Consider the following 14,853-nt stretch of genomic DNA (forward strand, 5'->3'; position numbering starts at 1 on the left):
TGGGGTAGCTCAAGGGGCAAATGTCGACGGGCCAATGGGAATCTGGGGGACATACATTGGGGCCGGCTGCATTTGCAGGGGCACAACATGTAGGAGCTCTAGGGCTGGGCTCTGTGATATCTGGTCAGAGGGATGGTGTGGTACAAACAACTGTGAGAGTTACACCGCCAGAGGGCGCACCAGTGGGGCCTTTATGGTCCACTCTTTCGACATTGAACTGGGAGGCTCCAATAGTGACAATAGCCCCACTGTTATCCGGGAAGTCTACAGTGTCAGGGTACATCCCAAGGCAGGTGAAGGAGCGTATTTGGGCGAGAAATTCCTTTGATTTGTTTTCAATGCTGAAACTAGAGACGGAGGGCCCAAATGTGACAATAACTAAGGAAGAGGTTAAGAAGAGACAGAAAAGGTACAGAGCGGATGAGATCATTGATAAATCGGAAAAGCTCCCAGAACGGGCATGCATTATGAAAATATAGGGATACGATAGTTGAGGAACACAAGCAGTATGGATCCACGGGGTGGATTGATTACGGCAGGGGTTTCAGGTTGAAGAGGTCTCAGTTACCCAGCATGTCCTTGGATAAGAAGGACATGGAAGGTGGTTGGCATTTATGGGCGGAAAGGGGAGAACCAACCGACCTATTAAGGAGGGAAGTGGGTCCCTCCCGTCAGGCCTGGCAAGGCAAGTACAGTGACGGCAGAAAGGAACGAGTAATGGCAGCCGTTTCGGAGCAGGCATAATGGCCGTGGGAAGGAAGGGGCTGCACAGTAGCAGGGCCCAGGGCAGAGGTACCTCAGGGGGCAACTCGGGCAAGGGCACCTGCAGGGGCTTTTAACGCAGGGTATTGTTGCTTGGACAGGAAGGCATATTTGCTTACGCATGCGAAAAATGGAAGGGGTCTCACCCAGCTACGGCATGTTATCAAGGGGCCGGTAGGTCGGCGGGTAGGGGCCACAGCAAGAGCACCCAGTGAGGGGTGCTGGGGTAAAGGGCCATCTCCCATAGACATGACTGCTTTACACGGTTGGCTGCTGAATTATCCAAAAACTGAGGAGGGGGAATTGCTCTACAGAGGTTTCAAGGATGGGTTCCGGATTCCTTATGAGGGACCACTAACCGCACGTTTAGCAAGGAACCTACCCTCTGCTGATAAACTACCAGGGATTGTAACTGAGAAATTGGACAAAGAAAAAGCTTTGGGGAGAATTGTGGGGCCATTCAAGACACCGCCCCTACCAAACTTCATAGTGTCCCCATTGGGGGTGGTGCCCAAGAAAGAGGAAGAAAAATACAGGCTGATACACCATCTGTCCTATCCAAAAAGGGAATCGGTTAACGATTGGTTGGACCCGGATTACTGGTCAGTCACATATTCCTCTTTTGACCAGGCAATGGAGCTCGTCACGAGGATGGGGAAAAAGGCACTGCTAGCGAAGGTTGACATTGAATCTGCCTTTAGGCTCCTGCCTGTTCATACGGATAGCTTTCATTTACTGGGATTTCAGTGGGAGGGTCAATTTTTCTTTGACAGGTGTATGCCAATGAGGTGCGCAGTTTCATGTGCCTTCTTTGAGCAGTTCAGCTCCTTCCTAGAATGGGCTGCAAGGGCTAGGAAGCCAATAGGGGTTATCAGGCACTATTTGGACAATGTCATGTTCATTGTTGGGGAAGGGTCTAGGGACTGTGGAGCTGCACTGGGATAATTTCAGGAACTGAAATTCCTGCCTTAAATTACCCAAAAGGTTTCTAATAGAAACAGGTGAAATATACTGATGTGGAGTGGGCTGAGGGATAGAGGTATATCACAGGGATATTCTAGAAGTGAGGGTAAGTCTCTAGCTGGTAAATTGGAGGAGTTATACAAGATATACAAAAGGTACGCGTTGAGTAAAATAAAGCCGTGAAATAGGAAAGGAAATCAGTTGTGACAAGAACAGTTTTACTTTAAACAAGAGTATTCAGACGAGACCACTAAAGATGGACACAGTAAAATCCAGGGTTGATTCGCGAATTCAACCCTGTCACTCCAGCACCCAACCCTGGCGGAAACCAGTCCGATCACTCGAAAAAGGACTAATGGCTTAGGATTACACAAGACAAAATTGAAAAGAGATGGCGCTAGCACTTTAGAAAGTCACGGGCAGGGTGCACAAATAATTCTAACAGTTAACAAGTTATCAGGCTAAGGATAGGATGGCTTAGAGAGTGGAATAAGGACAAAGGCAAGACAAGACAGGTTTCTATGGGGTGGTGATTTTACTCACAGTCCACTTTTAGTTTTGGGATTTTTGGACCGTCAACAGTTCCGATCACTACACGGCAGCGCGCCTGGCAAACAGCTAGGCAGTTCTGGTCACTGGATGGCACTTCTGGACTGGCAATTCTGGTCACTGGATACAAAAGGTCAGCTGGATGACAGGATTGCCGCGGGCATGCAGTTAGTGGGCTGCAAGCCAGGCTGGTTCAGGATGCAAAAGGTACCACAGTTCTCCCCTTTTCAATGGGAGATTAGTGGGTTTTCAGAATTGATGCCTTGCTGGGAATAGGATCAGCACTGCTTGGGTTTTGCAGTGGGCCCTGGAGAAGGGTCAGTAATACTTTGGCCTTGTAGTTGGGGTCTGGAATCTGGATGATAAATGGAACAGGAAGCAGCGCAGGAACTTCAGGAAGAGTGTGCATCCAGAGTCTTGTCAGGGACTCTTATTTATAATGCATAGTGACATCATTGATTCATCGAAGTATATGGCTGGGCAGGGTCTGCTAAACATGCCTCTACCAACTGGATTGGGCAATCAATGTTGGCTGCCTCCCCTAGGCTGTGACTCAGTTCAGGGGTTGTACATTTATGAAGTGAAAACACTTCCCACAGACCTTTTTGCCAAAAAACAGTCATAACAGAATTTACACCTTTGTACAGTTGTGGCATATTACCCAATGACATGAGCAGGTTACATATTTTATGCAGACCATTCCACTCAAACTCTGAACTCTGTGAGACATTGTTTCGCCCCCTGATACATTTTGTTAATTTTGAGTATGAAAGATTTTGAGTATTAAATGCACACCTGACGTGGTGGACTGACCCACCGTCAACACTGGGCAACACTCTGCAATCCTGCAGAGCCTCTGATCATAGAAGCCCAGCTCACAAGACTTCCATAAAGCGGCGCGTGAGCGGGGTGACGAACCACCACCGCTGAAGTCCCGCTGGAAGAGAGCGCTAAGGGTATGCCAGCTCAACAAGACATGGAGTGCCGGGAAACCGCTCAAAGTGAAAAGCTGCATTGGCTACTGGAAAGGCAGGCTGGAGAAGCCCCGCACTGAGACAGAAGGTATGTAGTCGCTCCAGACTCCAAGTAGTGGGGTAAGGGAGAGACACACCAGACACCCCAGGACAGGGTGAGAGGCAACTGGAAACGCCCCCCTCCCGCCGGGGCGAGAGGCAACCAGCTCCCCAGGTGGGGTGAGAGGCAACCAGAAAGCCCACCCCCAGTGAGGTGAGGGGAAAACAGCCCTGCCCACCTGTCTCCCCCCCAGCCACCGCCCCCACCCCCAACCCGAGAGGCAACCAGACCATCCCCTCAGGCAGGGTGAGAAGCAAACAGACCTCCTCTCCAGGGTGAAAGGCCACCAGATCCACCCCAAGGCGGAGTGAGACACCAAACTCCAAGGAGAGGTGTTAGAGCACAAGGCCCCATGGAGGGGTAAAACACTTGAGAGAGTATCACAACATTCCTTGGTGGGGAAACCAAGACAAAAATACCTGGTGTGGGAGAAAACCAGGGACTGAGACAAAGTGCCTGACAAAAACCAAGGAGAAAGACTAATCTAAGACTGACACGCACTCCATGGAGGGGAAGCATGAAGGGACGTTTGTTCCTCTGATTTGAACTGTGTCACAGAGCAAGGAGCCCCTTTATTTTGGCTAAAGAGACATCGGGATGGGGGTCAGAAACTAGCCACCATTTTTCCCCTTTGGTTTGAGACCCTTATTCTACTTTTGTTAAAGTTAGGCTTTTTGTGTTCACAGTGGTAGGGACAGTGATCAGGTTAGAGTAGTAGATTGTGTGGGACAGTGGACTTTATTTACTCTGTAGGACATGTACTCTTTAAGGCTTCTTTCCTTTCTTTAGACGTAGGGCCAAGAAACATAGGGATAGTATAGGTTTTGGGTGTTCTAATAAAAGAAATTTCAGCTTCTCCGGGGATTGAAATACATATGGCCTCCCTTGATCTATCTTCAGCTTTTCATTGTGTACTGCTTGAATGTTTGTGGGATAAACTTGATGTAAGGTTTCTCGGAAGCTTGCTCAGCTCATTGTATTGCTTCATCAAGATTCCAAGCTACGCGTTCGACTCAGTAGGGATGGAGCTGTATCAAGGCAAATATTGATGAAGGTGGTGCCCAAGCAGGGATGTACCCTGGCACCAACCCTTTTCAATTTGTATCTGTGTGATATCGAGGTGCTCTGGCACACCTATGATCGGATTCATGTTAGGTTTGGTCATCTTAACAGCCACTGGTTGGCCTTATCGTGGACAATATTGTCATTTTTGGCAGGACTTCAAGTTAAATATCGTCTAACGAGTACACCACGAGAAACAACTTAGTGGCCAATGGCGTTAAGTGCAAGGTGGTTGTATTCTCTAGTGAGAAAAAGCCTTTAGTCATGCGATGGTCACTGGCTTCAGGATTGGTTGAGAGGGTGGCTTCTATTCGCTACCTGGGATACAACTTGACCTATGCCTCATCCATTAAGATACACTGAAGGACAAACTGATGCTTATGAGGTGCCATATGAAGCGTATTGTAAGGAAAGTGTGTGGTTTCTCTCTTTTCCCAGTGTCAAATACTATCTGGGGAAGGTAGAACCAGTCCTGTTGTAAGGGCTGGATATGGCACCTGTTGATTTGGGGCCCTGTCTCGACACTATGCAAGGAATCTTGTGGAAGAATGTATTGGGACTGGCATCATCCATTCCTAACTCGGTGATTCTCCATGAATTAAATCTGGTCTTGTTTCATGCCAGACAAATATTGGTCTACTCCAAGTTCTTGAGGCCTCCTGCTCATTCTCTCTGTGGTGACTTTCACCAGATGTTAAAACTTGGTACAGTTCCCTCTATCAATCTGTTTAGGATTTGCATGAGTGATCTATCGGTGCAAATTGAATAGTCAGATATGAAACTCATGGGTAACCCTGACAAAGTAAAATCTGGACTGTTTCACGATCACTGGAGGCTGATATTGAGTCCTTGTCCCGATGCTCTTTTTATCGAGAATATGCCAAGTTCGCTAGAAAGAGGGGGACTTGCCTACATAACTTCAGTACTTTCCTTGTCACAAGATCAGACACGGTTTCCTACGTTTTAAGTTAAATCAATTTCACACAAGAGGGAGAACAAGGTATTGGACTGTGTCCAACGGGGAAGCTTGTCCTTCATTGGAATGTCGTTTTTGCAAATGCCCAAATGCTACTGAAAGTCTTAAAACACTGGATTCTAGATTGCAAAGCTTTAAGCTCCACTAGACTGATTGCCTTTGATAAGGAAAAGGATAGCTTCTCCACTGAATATTCCAAGGAATTGTTCTGGTCTCGACTGATTTGGGGAGTGAACATATCACTGATCATTGTACTTGCTCGTTTTTATTTTGCTTCTTTATTTAAAATAAATGGTATTGATTTTAATTGCTAAATCTAATGTGTTTTTTTCTGTGATTACTGTATGTGTGTATTATGGAACTATGCATTTTCTTTTTTGGATGAATTTGTGGAAGGTTTTCTGTAAACCATATCACAATAAAAAATAAATGTAAAAAAAATCTTCTAAAAATGCCACCTTGTTCGTCTCCTGATTCTGACTTACCAGAGGTCCCTCTTGGGATCCTGAAGCTTCTGGAAACACAGTTGTCCACCTCGAGGCCTCAAGGGCCCAAATCCTGATGGGATTTCAGAATATCCTCCATGAATATTCATGAGATACCATTTGCACACATTTAGAACCCTTGTATGCAAATGTATCTGAAATATTAATGAGGGGTATCCTTAAACTCAGACATGTTTACTGCCCTCGAAGCCCAACTTGGACAACCCTGTATCTAGAACAAACTGTAATTTGAGGTTGTAGCAGGGATTTCCTAGAATATATCCCTGCAGTTCACTCTGTGCCATAGGAGGTTATATTGTTACAGTGACCACTGGTGGTTACAGTGTTCCTACTTGTTTCTAGGGGAGAACTGGGATATAGTCAGATCGAGAAGTGTTATTATTTTTAAAGTATTGTGCTTAGCAGTTTTGGGGCCGTTTTCTACGTTTGTCATTTTCCTCCCTCCTTTTTATAACTCAGCTGGGCCTCCAATATTATGTTCCTTGGTGTGCGGTGGAATCTACGACTGATCCCTTTTGCCATATCCTTGTTGTGCCTGCGTATTTCCAAGTACTTGATTGGCAAGGTCTTACCAGAACGCAATACCAAATATATGTATACATATTTTTACAGTATATTATGTGTGGCGTGCTTTATGGAATAAGTGCATGGGACTAATTGTACTTTGGTACCAGCCCATCCCCTTCTAAGAATGAAGCGCGACTGCTCAGCTAGATTACAGTCTCAGAACAGAGGCAGGGCACTATCTTGAGTGAGGTTGGTCCATCAAATATTTCATAGCAGCACTACAGAATGAACACAGACCAGAAGAACATACACTGCCCAGGCCATCCTAGACCGTTTCCCGCCCCCAAAGAAGAGGAAAGTACAAATGACCACACACACTGCCCACAGCGGGGATAGAGGTAAAGTCCCAATCGAAGGGGCCAAGCCCACAGTGGGAGAAGGAAGGAGTAGGTAGTGGAGTGACAAGGAAGGCCATGATCAGATAATCAGGGCAGAAAGTAGACATCAGGACCCCAAGGAAGGGAGGGGGGTGAGTGAGACCCTTAAATGCTTCTCTGTCGCAACTGGGGCCAGATGTTCAAGGTGGCTTTCCCTGCCCATTGACGTCAAGCTACACCTACTGCTACACCTTGGGGCTAAAACATGGTGATAGAAGCAAGAACTGTAGATGGTAGCCTCCAGTAGCCTCCCAATGGCAACAGGGCAGACAAGGGGGACAAGTTTGGGAACCCAAGACTTCAGAGACTGTGGCAGTTAGTTACCCCAAAAACAGTGTGAACTTTTTGATGAACAGCCTTTCTTTTCAAATGACTTCCCTTGCTAAAGCTATGTCCGAGACATCCTTTCTTGTATTGGCAAGAAAGAGGGTTGATACTCCTTTGTGTCTGGATTCTTTCTAGAATGCCCACGGCCATATAGAAAGAAAGAAAAATCCTTCTGGATGTTGAGTAAAAATCGAACTGGAAATTTCACTTTCTGTGCAGTTGTCTTTTATTTGGATTTATAGTTATATCCCCAATCCCATCCCATGACTGTAGCTCAATTAAAGCCAAAGGAGATATTGCGACTGGAACCTCAGATTAATGGATAGACTAGGGAAAGTGGTGAATATCTGATAAGCCAGCAAGGAACCCAGACACTGTAGGTTTGTCCCTTCCAGAGGATTGTATTTTTAGAACTTCATAACAGTGATCTGTGGATATTACTGGGGAATCCGGTTTCATTATAGGCATTTAGTCTAAACCAATCTCTTGTGCGAAAATGAAGGTGTTGAAACTCACCTTGATCTCATGTGTTTGTCACAGTAACTTTATGCACATATTTTCAGGCATCTATGTGCTGCCTTTGCGAATGCGACAGGTCTCAGCTGTAAATTTCGATAGGTGCAAGTTATTCCGGTTCTTTTCTTGGTGCTTTATAAATACCATGGAAGGCAATAGGGACCAGGCACAGTCTCAACTTCAGACTATCCAAAAATGCTTCTTCTTTGTGAATCTGGCTCTAGGTGTTCATATTTACGAAATGATCTATAACTAGACCTCTCATTCTTGAAAACAAAATAAATATCTAAATGCAGAATTCAAGCCGTCAGGGTGCATGGCTTGCTTCCACTGCTAAATAAGTTCACATTATGTTTCCGATACTAGAATTAATAACCGTTGGCAGTGACAAACTGCTGGTGCATTGCCATGGCACTGCAGGTAGAAAGTGCTACACTTGAAAACTTGAATTTAACTATGTTTTTCTTCCCCTCCTGCAGTACATTAACACATATGACTTTCTTAACTTTTAAGAAATTTAATGTGAGAGACATCAGAGTCAGTAAGAATAAGCACTAGTTCTCCTCTGAGAAAGCTTTAAGTAATTCTGGTCTGAGAGGTGGTACAAAAGAAAACACACCATTGATCCTTTTTTACCAATACAGGGATTTGTAGGCATTACAAAGAGTAGCATCTGGAGCAGAACTGTGAGATTTACCTGCTTCGAGAAGAACCTTAAGGAATGTGCATGGTATAAATCTGCAATGCTCTTCATGACCAATGTCTTCTGTTTGGCTTCTCTCTGGTGGGAAATTGCTTGATGGAAGAGGAGAGATGCGACATCATCCCCTTCCCCTACCCTTCCATGGAAGACATCGGCTGGAGTGGGTAAAAGATGATTTCAGTCTTCCCATTCAATGTCTGGCATCTACAGAATGATCATGCATTCTTAAACCTATGGATCATTATCCATTCACATTATGATTCTCATTTTTGCAATCTTTGTTCAAGGATTGTGAGCTTTTTCTACTGTTAGCATTAAGGCTGTGCCCATCAATCAAACGAAAAAATTGGTTATCTGCAACTCGTTGTCCTACATATTTATGGAGGACATTGTACACATCTGAGCCCAAGATTGGATTAGTTTGCTGTTTGCTAACTTTTACTGAAAGTTATTTTATTAAAAATAAACTGCTTCTTTTCTTGATAGGGTAAGAGTTCTGGCTGGACAGTATTAATTCAGTTACCATTGTACTGAATTGTGCTATAATGTATCTCTCTCCAGAGCAACTGTCATTTGCCCTCACTGCGAAAGGTGAAGGGGGGCGGTCTTATTGAGTCCTAATTAGCATCATCAGTGATAGCAACCAAAGGACCAAGTCGGAAGGGATCTAAGATGATACTACCTTTGGAACTGCCTACCCTAAAGTGGTCAATCACTATTTATGCAGAAATCTAAGAAGGCCCCTGTAAGGTGTCAAATGACAACGAATATTAAGACAATTGTCAGGCTGCAAATCGGAACAGATTTTCTTCTTACGGTTTTATGGTAAATTATATTGTGTCAGCATTACAAAAACATCTATTGTCAATACAACAATATGGGTTAGCATGTTGTGAAGAGCACTTACGGTGGATCAAGAAAATATAGCTGAACCAGATACAAGGGACCATTTCAAGTCATTGGCTTATCCGAATCACACAAAAGGGCAAAATCTCTTGAAAAACAATGTGATAATCTGCTACGATCCAATTGTTGCAGTGGGCAATGTGAAGGCATCATGAAGCAAGAAACAGAACAGATTAAAAGTTCAAAAAAATATCTTTATTAACTCAAATGTAAGGATGGTGCAAGGTCTAACTTGCCCTGTACTAAGGTGGGATTTCCCTACCCAAAAAAACGAAGGATACTCCCAGTCAGTAAGTTCAAAGTCTGTCTGTGTCCAAAACCTACATTTGCCCTCACAACTAAAGCTAAATAATATGCAGGGATGTCAGCAACCAAAGAAACAGTATTCAAATTAAAGTTTTGAGCTTCTTCCTGCTCCATGCTTGCTCTTGGCTCCCTTCCCCAATCTCAAGACAGTTCCAACAAAATGGTCTTGGGGTTCCCTTCCCCAATTTGGCAGCTCCTCTGGCTTCAAATTCACAGTCAAATTAACTTGCTTAGTTTGCCTTTTCTTTCTGTCACTTGAACAATCTCAGGCCGACCAGCCTCAGCCTTTTGACATCTCTCGATTTACTCCAGTGAAGGGTTCCTCGGTCTAGGCACAGTTGTCAGACTACACATCACAGGTACACATCACAGGTCACGCAACCGATGAGCCCTGGCAACAGTTCATTCTTTCTCATAGGACTTCCCTGACAACATAAGTTTCCTTTCTGCATCTGTGTCATAAATCCACATATATTTCTGGTTCACTTTAATGGCTTCTTGTCTTTCCCAGTATGCAACTCTCTCCCACACTTTCCTTTGTGTTATTTCTCCCGGTAACCACCTTGCTTTCACACTATTCAATAGTGTTTTCCGCTTTGCTCATTTCACTTTGTTCACAAATGCGGTCTCTTTAAATTCATGTAGATCGCAAATGAACATCGTCTGTTTCATTTGTGCAATATTCTCATAATTTTTCCATATCTTTTCCCCAGTTCAGCATTCATTATGTGCTTGGCAACTTGTTTGGTATTCAATAGCTCACGTTTGGTTTCCAGACTCCTTTTTCATATACTTTTGCTTGACCCGCATCCGCCATTACACACGCATGCCCCTGGAGCGTCCCGGCCAGAGTGATCTTTCCCGGTCACTCACCAGTGTGCGGGCTCTGTGGTTTCACACTCTGGTTGCCGCTGGCTCCTCTCTCACTCCCAGGGAGCTCCAGTGAGCAGAGATTGCTTCCTCCAGACCTTTCTGCTGCGGTCAGCAGCATCAGGGAAGTCTCTGTGCTCACCACTTTCAACAGGGATCACACAGCATTGGGCTCTGCACAGTCTTCCTGGCTTCTCTGCAGTAGTCAGCGTACTTTTCACTGGCCCATATTCAGCATGCTCCACCTCAGATTGCAGCGCTCTCCTGTCCAGATTCATCTCTCGTCTACTGCTCCTCTCTCCTTTTATGCACATTCAACCATTTAACAGATTGCAGGTGTGAGTTCTTAGTTTCAATTGCCTGACCATATTATTGGGACATGCCTGACCCTCACAACAGAGCTCGTCTCAGTACCAGAGTGGTCAAATGACAACTTAATATGTACTAATCCTAGATGTCTCTTCCTCGTCCCAGTACTATGTTGAAATGAATGAGGAAAATTGAGGGGGGAGAGACTGACAACAGCCTATAGAGGCAGGGGGAGGGGAATGTTGGTTCTCACCAGAAAAGGGGGGCAGGGGATACCAGGTTTCGCCTGCAGGTATCTCCTTCCCAATCCAAAAGAACCCTCCCTCGCAACTCCACCCCCAGGGTCAGGATCCAAAAGCGATGGCCTTTCCCTGGCCACCTGCGAAGAGGATCCAAGGGGAGTGGGTGTGAGGATACCCTCAGGTTTCTCACAGCAAGTTTATATTTTATGTGGTTAATCTGGGATCAGTTTTGCTAATTCAGCTGCCCTGTAAAGGTGCCCCTTACCGTGCTACCATGATGCACTGTACACCAAAGGTTCTTGAAACACCGGTGGACACTGGTTGCTGGGGGAGGTGGGGAAAATATAAGCACAGATACTATCTAGATGATCTTTTTAGGAGAAATATGCCCAGAACAAAAAATAATAAAAATAAAATAAAGATGTCTTACCTGTGTTATCAACTACAACCAAAGTGAAATTTGGGATGTTTGAAGTGTTGGACACAAAGAATGAACTTGCTGTTGGACCAGACATATGGATAAAAGAAGGCAGAAAACCTAGAAGAAAAGTAGAACGTTTTAAAATTGAGTTTTTCACCAAAGTCAACAGTGTCAGGAATCCATTTGAACAATAGACTTTAAAAGTGACCTTTATTTTTCATAAGAGTATCAGCCTTTTGCTATTTATGCTGCAGCTTCATACCTTCCATCTTTTTATCCCCCTTTCATCCACCTCTTACCACTTTCCTCCTCCTTCCCCACCCTCTGTCACTCCCTCTTGCCCCTGCCACCTCCTCCTATGCTACCCAACCGAGACCTCCTCACCTCCCCATTTTCCTACTTTCTCACCGTAAAGTTCTTTTAAAATCCATCATGCCTCTGTATGCGTTAATCCCTTCTTTGCCTACTGTGTCATTGATGCCTCCTTATAACCTTTAAGACCTTGCATGAAATCATCACATGTTGAAAATGCACCCTCACCTCAGGACTGCTTCTGTCATCTAATACTTTACTCTAAGTACGTTATTTATTTTGAAAATGACATCCTGTCGAAATAAATACAAAATGACTATAAATCTACTATGCATATTAGTTTGCAATATATGTATGAAATTAATTTCTTATTCAATACTGGAAATATTCGATATTGGCGATTGTGACTGCTATGCCTGCAGTACATTCAACTGGACGTGGTTCTCACTACTACCATCCATATCTCGCATACACGTTTGAGCCAGTGCATGTCGTGTTTCAGATTCCCAGGTGAATTTATGCCTATGTTCGCAAGTACCAGCCAGAGAGAAACAACGAGGGACTCCCAAGCCAGTCATTAAGACAATAGGTGGAACATGAAGCTGCAGCGCCGGGCCCTCAGTAGCTGAAAAGGAAACAATAGAATTAGGACCAAACCCAGAAAACTCAGAACCTTTAGGGATTCAACTTCTGCACAATTACTGTAACCCCACCATCTACCTAGTTCAGGAGAAGACCAGCATACCCAGAAGACGGTGCAAGACCAGAGTGATTTTGGAAGGGTAACCTGTCTGGGGAGGTACGAGGGAGCATCTAATGGGGCGCAGAATAGTTCAGGTTTGATTTGCTGACTGTAAAAGTCACAATTCCAAGGTAGGAATCCAGGTAACAGAAGCAGAGTCCAGAGTCACAAAAAATCCAGGAAAGAGAACAAAAAAAAACTGTTCACCCAAAACCTAAGGAAAATCCAAAAGCAATCCACTGGGAAAAGCCAAGGTCTAGAAGCCAGTTTACCAAAGTACCAGAAATATCTAGGGAAAAAGCCAAAGTCAGAAAAGCCAGACAAAACAATCCAAAAAGCACCAGAACAAAATGCCACTAGCAGGAAACAATGAGAAGTTGGTATTTCCTCACATACAGTTCCCGATTGGCAGTGTTACGTGACCTGCCAGCGTCATGTGACAGGTCAGCTAAAATATGGCACTCAGTTGGAGCGCTGACATGATCTGGCGTCCCCTAGGCGCCATGGCAACCTCCAGCTGTATCGCCGGAGCAGAAACAAATGGAGGTGAAGCATTCTGTACCACCGGAGTCAGAGTGGTAGAGAATGGGGGCGCGGCCACTGCAAACTGCACACCGGGTGATCCCCATGGCAGGGAGTGGTATGCCGCTGTGCCGGCACCGGTAAGTGCATGACAGAGTCCCCCCTAAGGCCTGCGGGCGACGAGGATCAGCGCGATGGAAAAGCCTCAAGAAATCAGGGGCATGGATGTTTGATGGGCTCCCACGTCTCGCTTCAGGGCTGTATCCCCTCAAGTCAATGAGATATTGAAGATGACCCCTTTACATACACGAGTCAAGGATGGCGTAGACTTCATATTCATCAGCAGGACCCACTGAAAGAGTTTCAGGTGGCACAACAATGCAGGTGGAAGGAGGGTAAGGTTTTAGAGGGCGCTAGAGAGCCACCCAAGATGGCCGCTTCCTAAGAGAGCTCCGTAGGGCTCTAATGAATCCTGTTCCATCGCAGCTCCTGTGGTTGTCTATCCGCTCCAGTATGCCGCTAAAAGCATTCGCGGCGTCCCGCAGATCATTTTGAGCCAACTCCCGACTCTGTCGAGTGACCAGGGCCCACGCTACACATTCTGGGATTTGAGGCCTGCAGGCCGCCTGACGACAGGAGCGAGGCCCCCTGGGTATCCGCGCGATCGCGCGCAGAGGACGCCCAGCGCTCGCGTGGTCAGCGGGGCAGCGCATCGGGCCGCTCACGTGTGCGAGGCGGCACTGGAGAGACCGAGCGGTCTCCGTCCCCGCGGCGGCCCGGTGGAAGACCGGCAGTGCAGCGGACTGAGGAGCCGAAGTGCGGTGCTGTTCCAGGTAGGAGGACACCAGTGTGGACGCGTGGAGCGACAAGCCCGCTGAACAGAGCGGCCCCACTTCCCCTGCACGGTGCGGGCTCCCTGCGGACCCAACCGACAGACCGGGGCTCCCCCTGCGAGGCCTCCAGGCGGGGCAGACCCGGTCACTGCGGCGACTCCACCATCCGCGCGTCCGGGAAGCTGGGAAGACAAGAGACACAGCGCCGCGCTGCGGACTACCCGCGCTGGGGTTCATAAACGGCCTCCCAGTCCGAGCTACGCAGCACAGCAGAGCTGCCACCAGGGCCAACCTGTCCCATCCCATCCGTCATGGACATCCGTCGTGTCATCCCAGTGAACGTGCCGAGCGTCGAGAAGGAAGGTACAGGACCTGACCACGGGCCCCTTTCAAAGAATGAAAAGGGGGTGAAAAACGCTGCATACAGCGCCCGCTGTGATCGTGGGTATTCCAATAAAAGTGCGTCGGAGTGCCTCGCTCAACTCAGGGCCGGCGAGGGAGCCCGAACTGAGAGTACACACACCCGCCTCCAAAGACTTGTGCCGCTTTCACTAGCCAGACCCGATCCAGCACAAACATCTCCCCAAGCTATCATGGGAAAGAGACAAAACCCAGAAGAAACAACACTTCGAATCAAACTCCCAGCAAAAACCTGCTACCAGCAGTAGGCCGGCATAATCTACACCGGACACGCTACTATCGGAGGAACAAACACCACATCAAGATATCAGGGAGATCCTGTTGGATCTGAAAGCCGGCATCAGTGGCTTCGGGTGCAAGCTAGACACCCTATCAACAAAGGTAGACCAGCTCCAACATAGACTTGATAAGCATGCAGACAGGCTCGATAATGTAGAACAACGCGTATCTGACCTGGACGATGGAACAACAGCATTGACCTCTCGGGTCTCCACACTTGAAGCCCAGATGAAGGTAGTAAACGCTAAGAATGAAGATCTGGAGGGCCGTTCCCGAAGGAATAACATCAGGATTATAGGAGTAAGGGAA

General features: G+C 46.4%; 1 protein-coding gene across 1 annotated transcript in view; it reads right to left on the bottom strand.

The window, feature by feature from the left end:
- Window positions 1-14,853, bottom strand: part of TCTN2 (tectonic family member 2) — a 794,052-nt gene that overhangs the window by 731,401 nt on the left and 47,798 nt on the right. The window contains exon 2 of the mRNA XM_069619693.1: window positions 11,446-11,553. Within this exon, the coding sequence (XP_069475794.1) occupies window positions 11,446-11,553 (108 nt within the window). The remainder of the gene's footprint in view (window positions 1-11,445; window positions 11,554-14,853) is intronic.

The sequence above is a fragment of the Ambystoma mexicanum genome, chromosome 10, assembly GCF_040938575.1.
Source record: "Ambystoma mexicanum isolate Mex_15411 chromosome 10, UKY_AmexF1_1, whole genome shotgun sequence".
Classification (NCBI taxonomy): Eukaryota; Metazoa; Chordata; class Amphibia; order Caudata; family Ambystomatidae; genus Ambystoma; species Ambystoma mexicanum.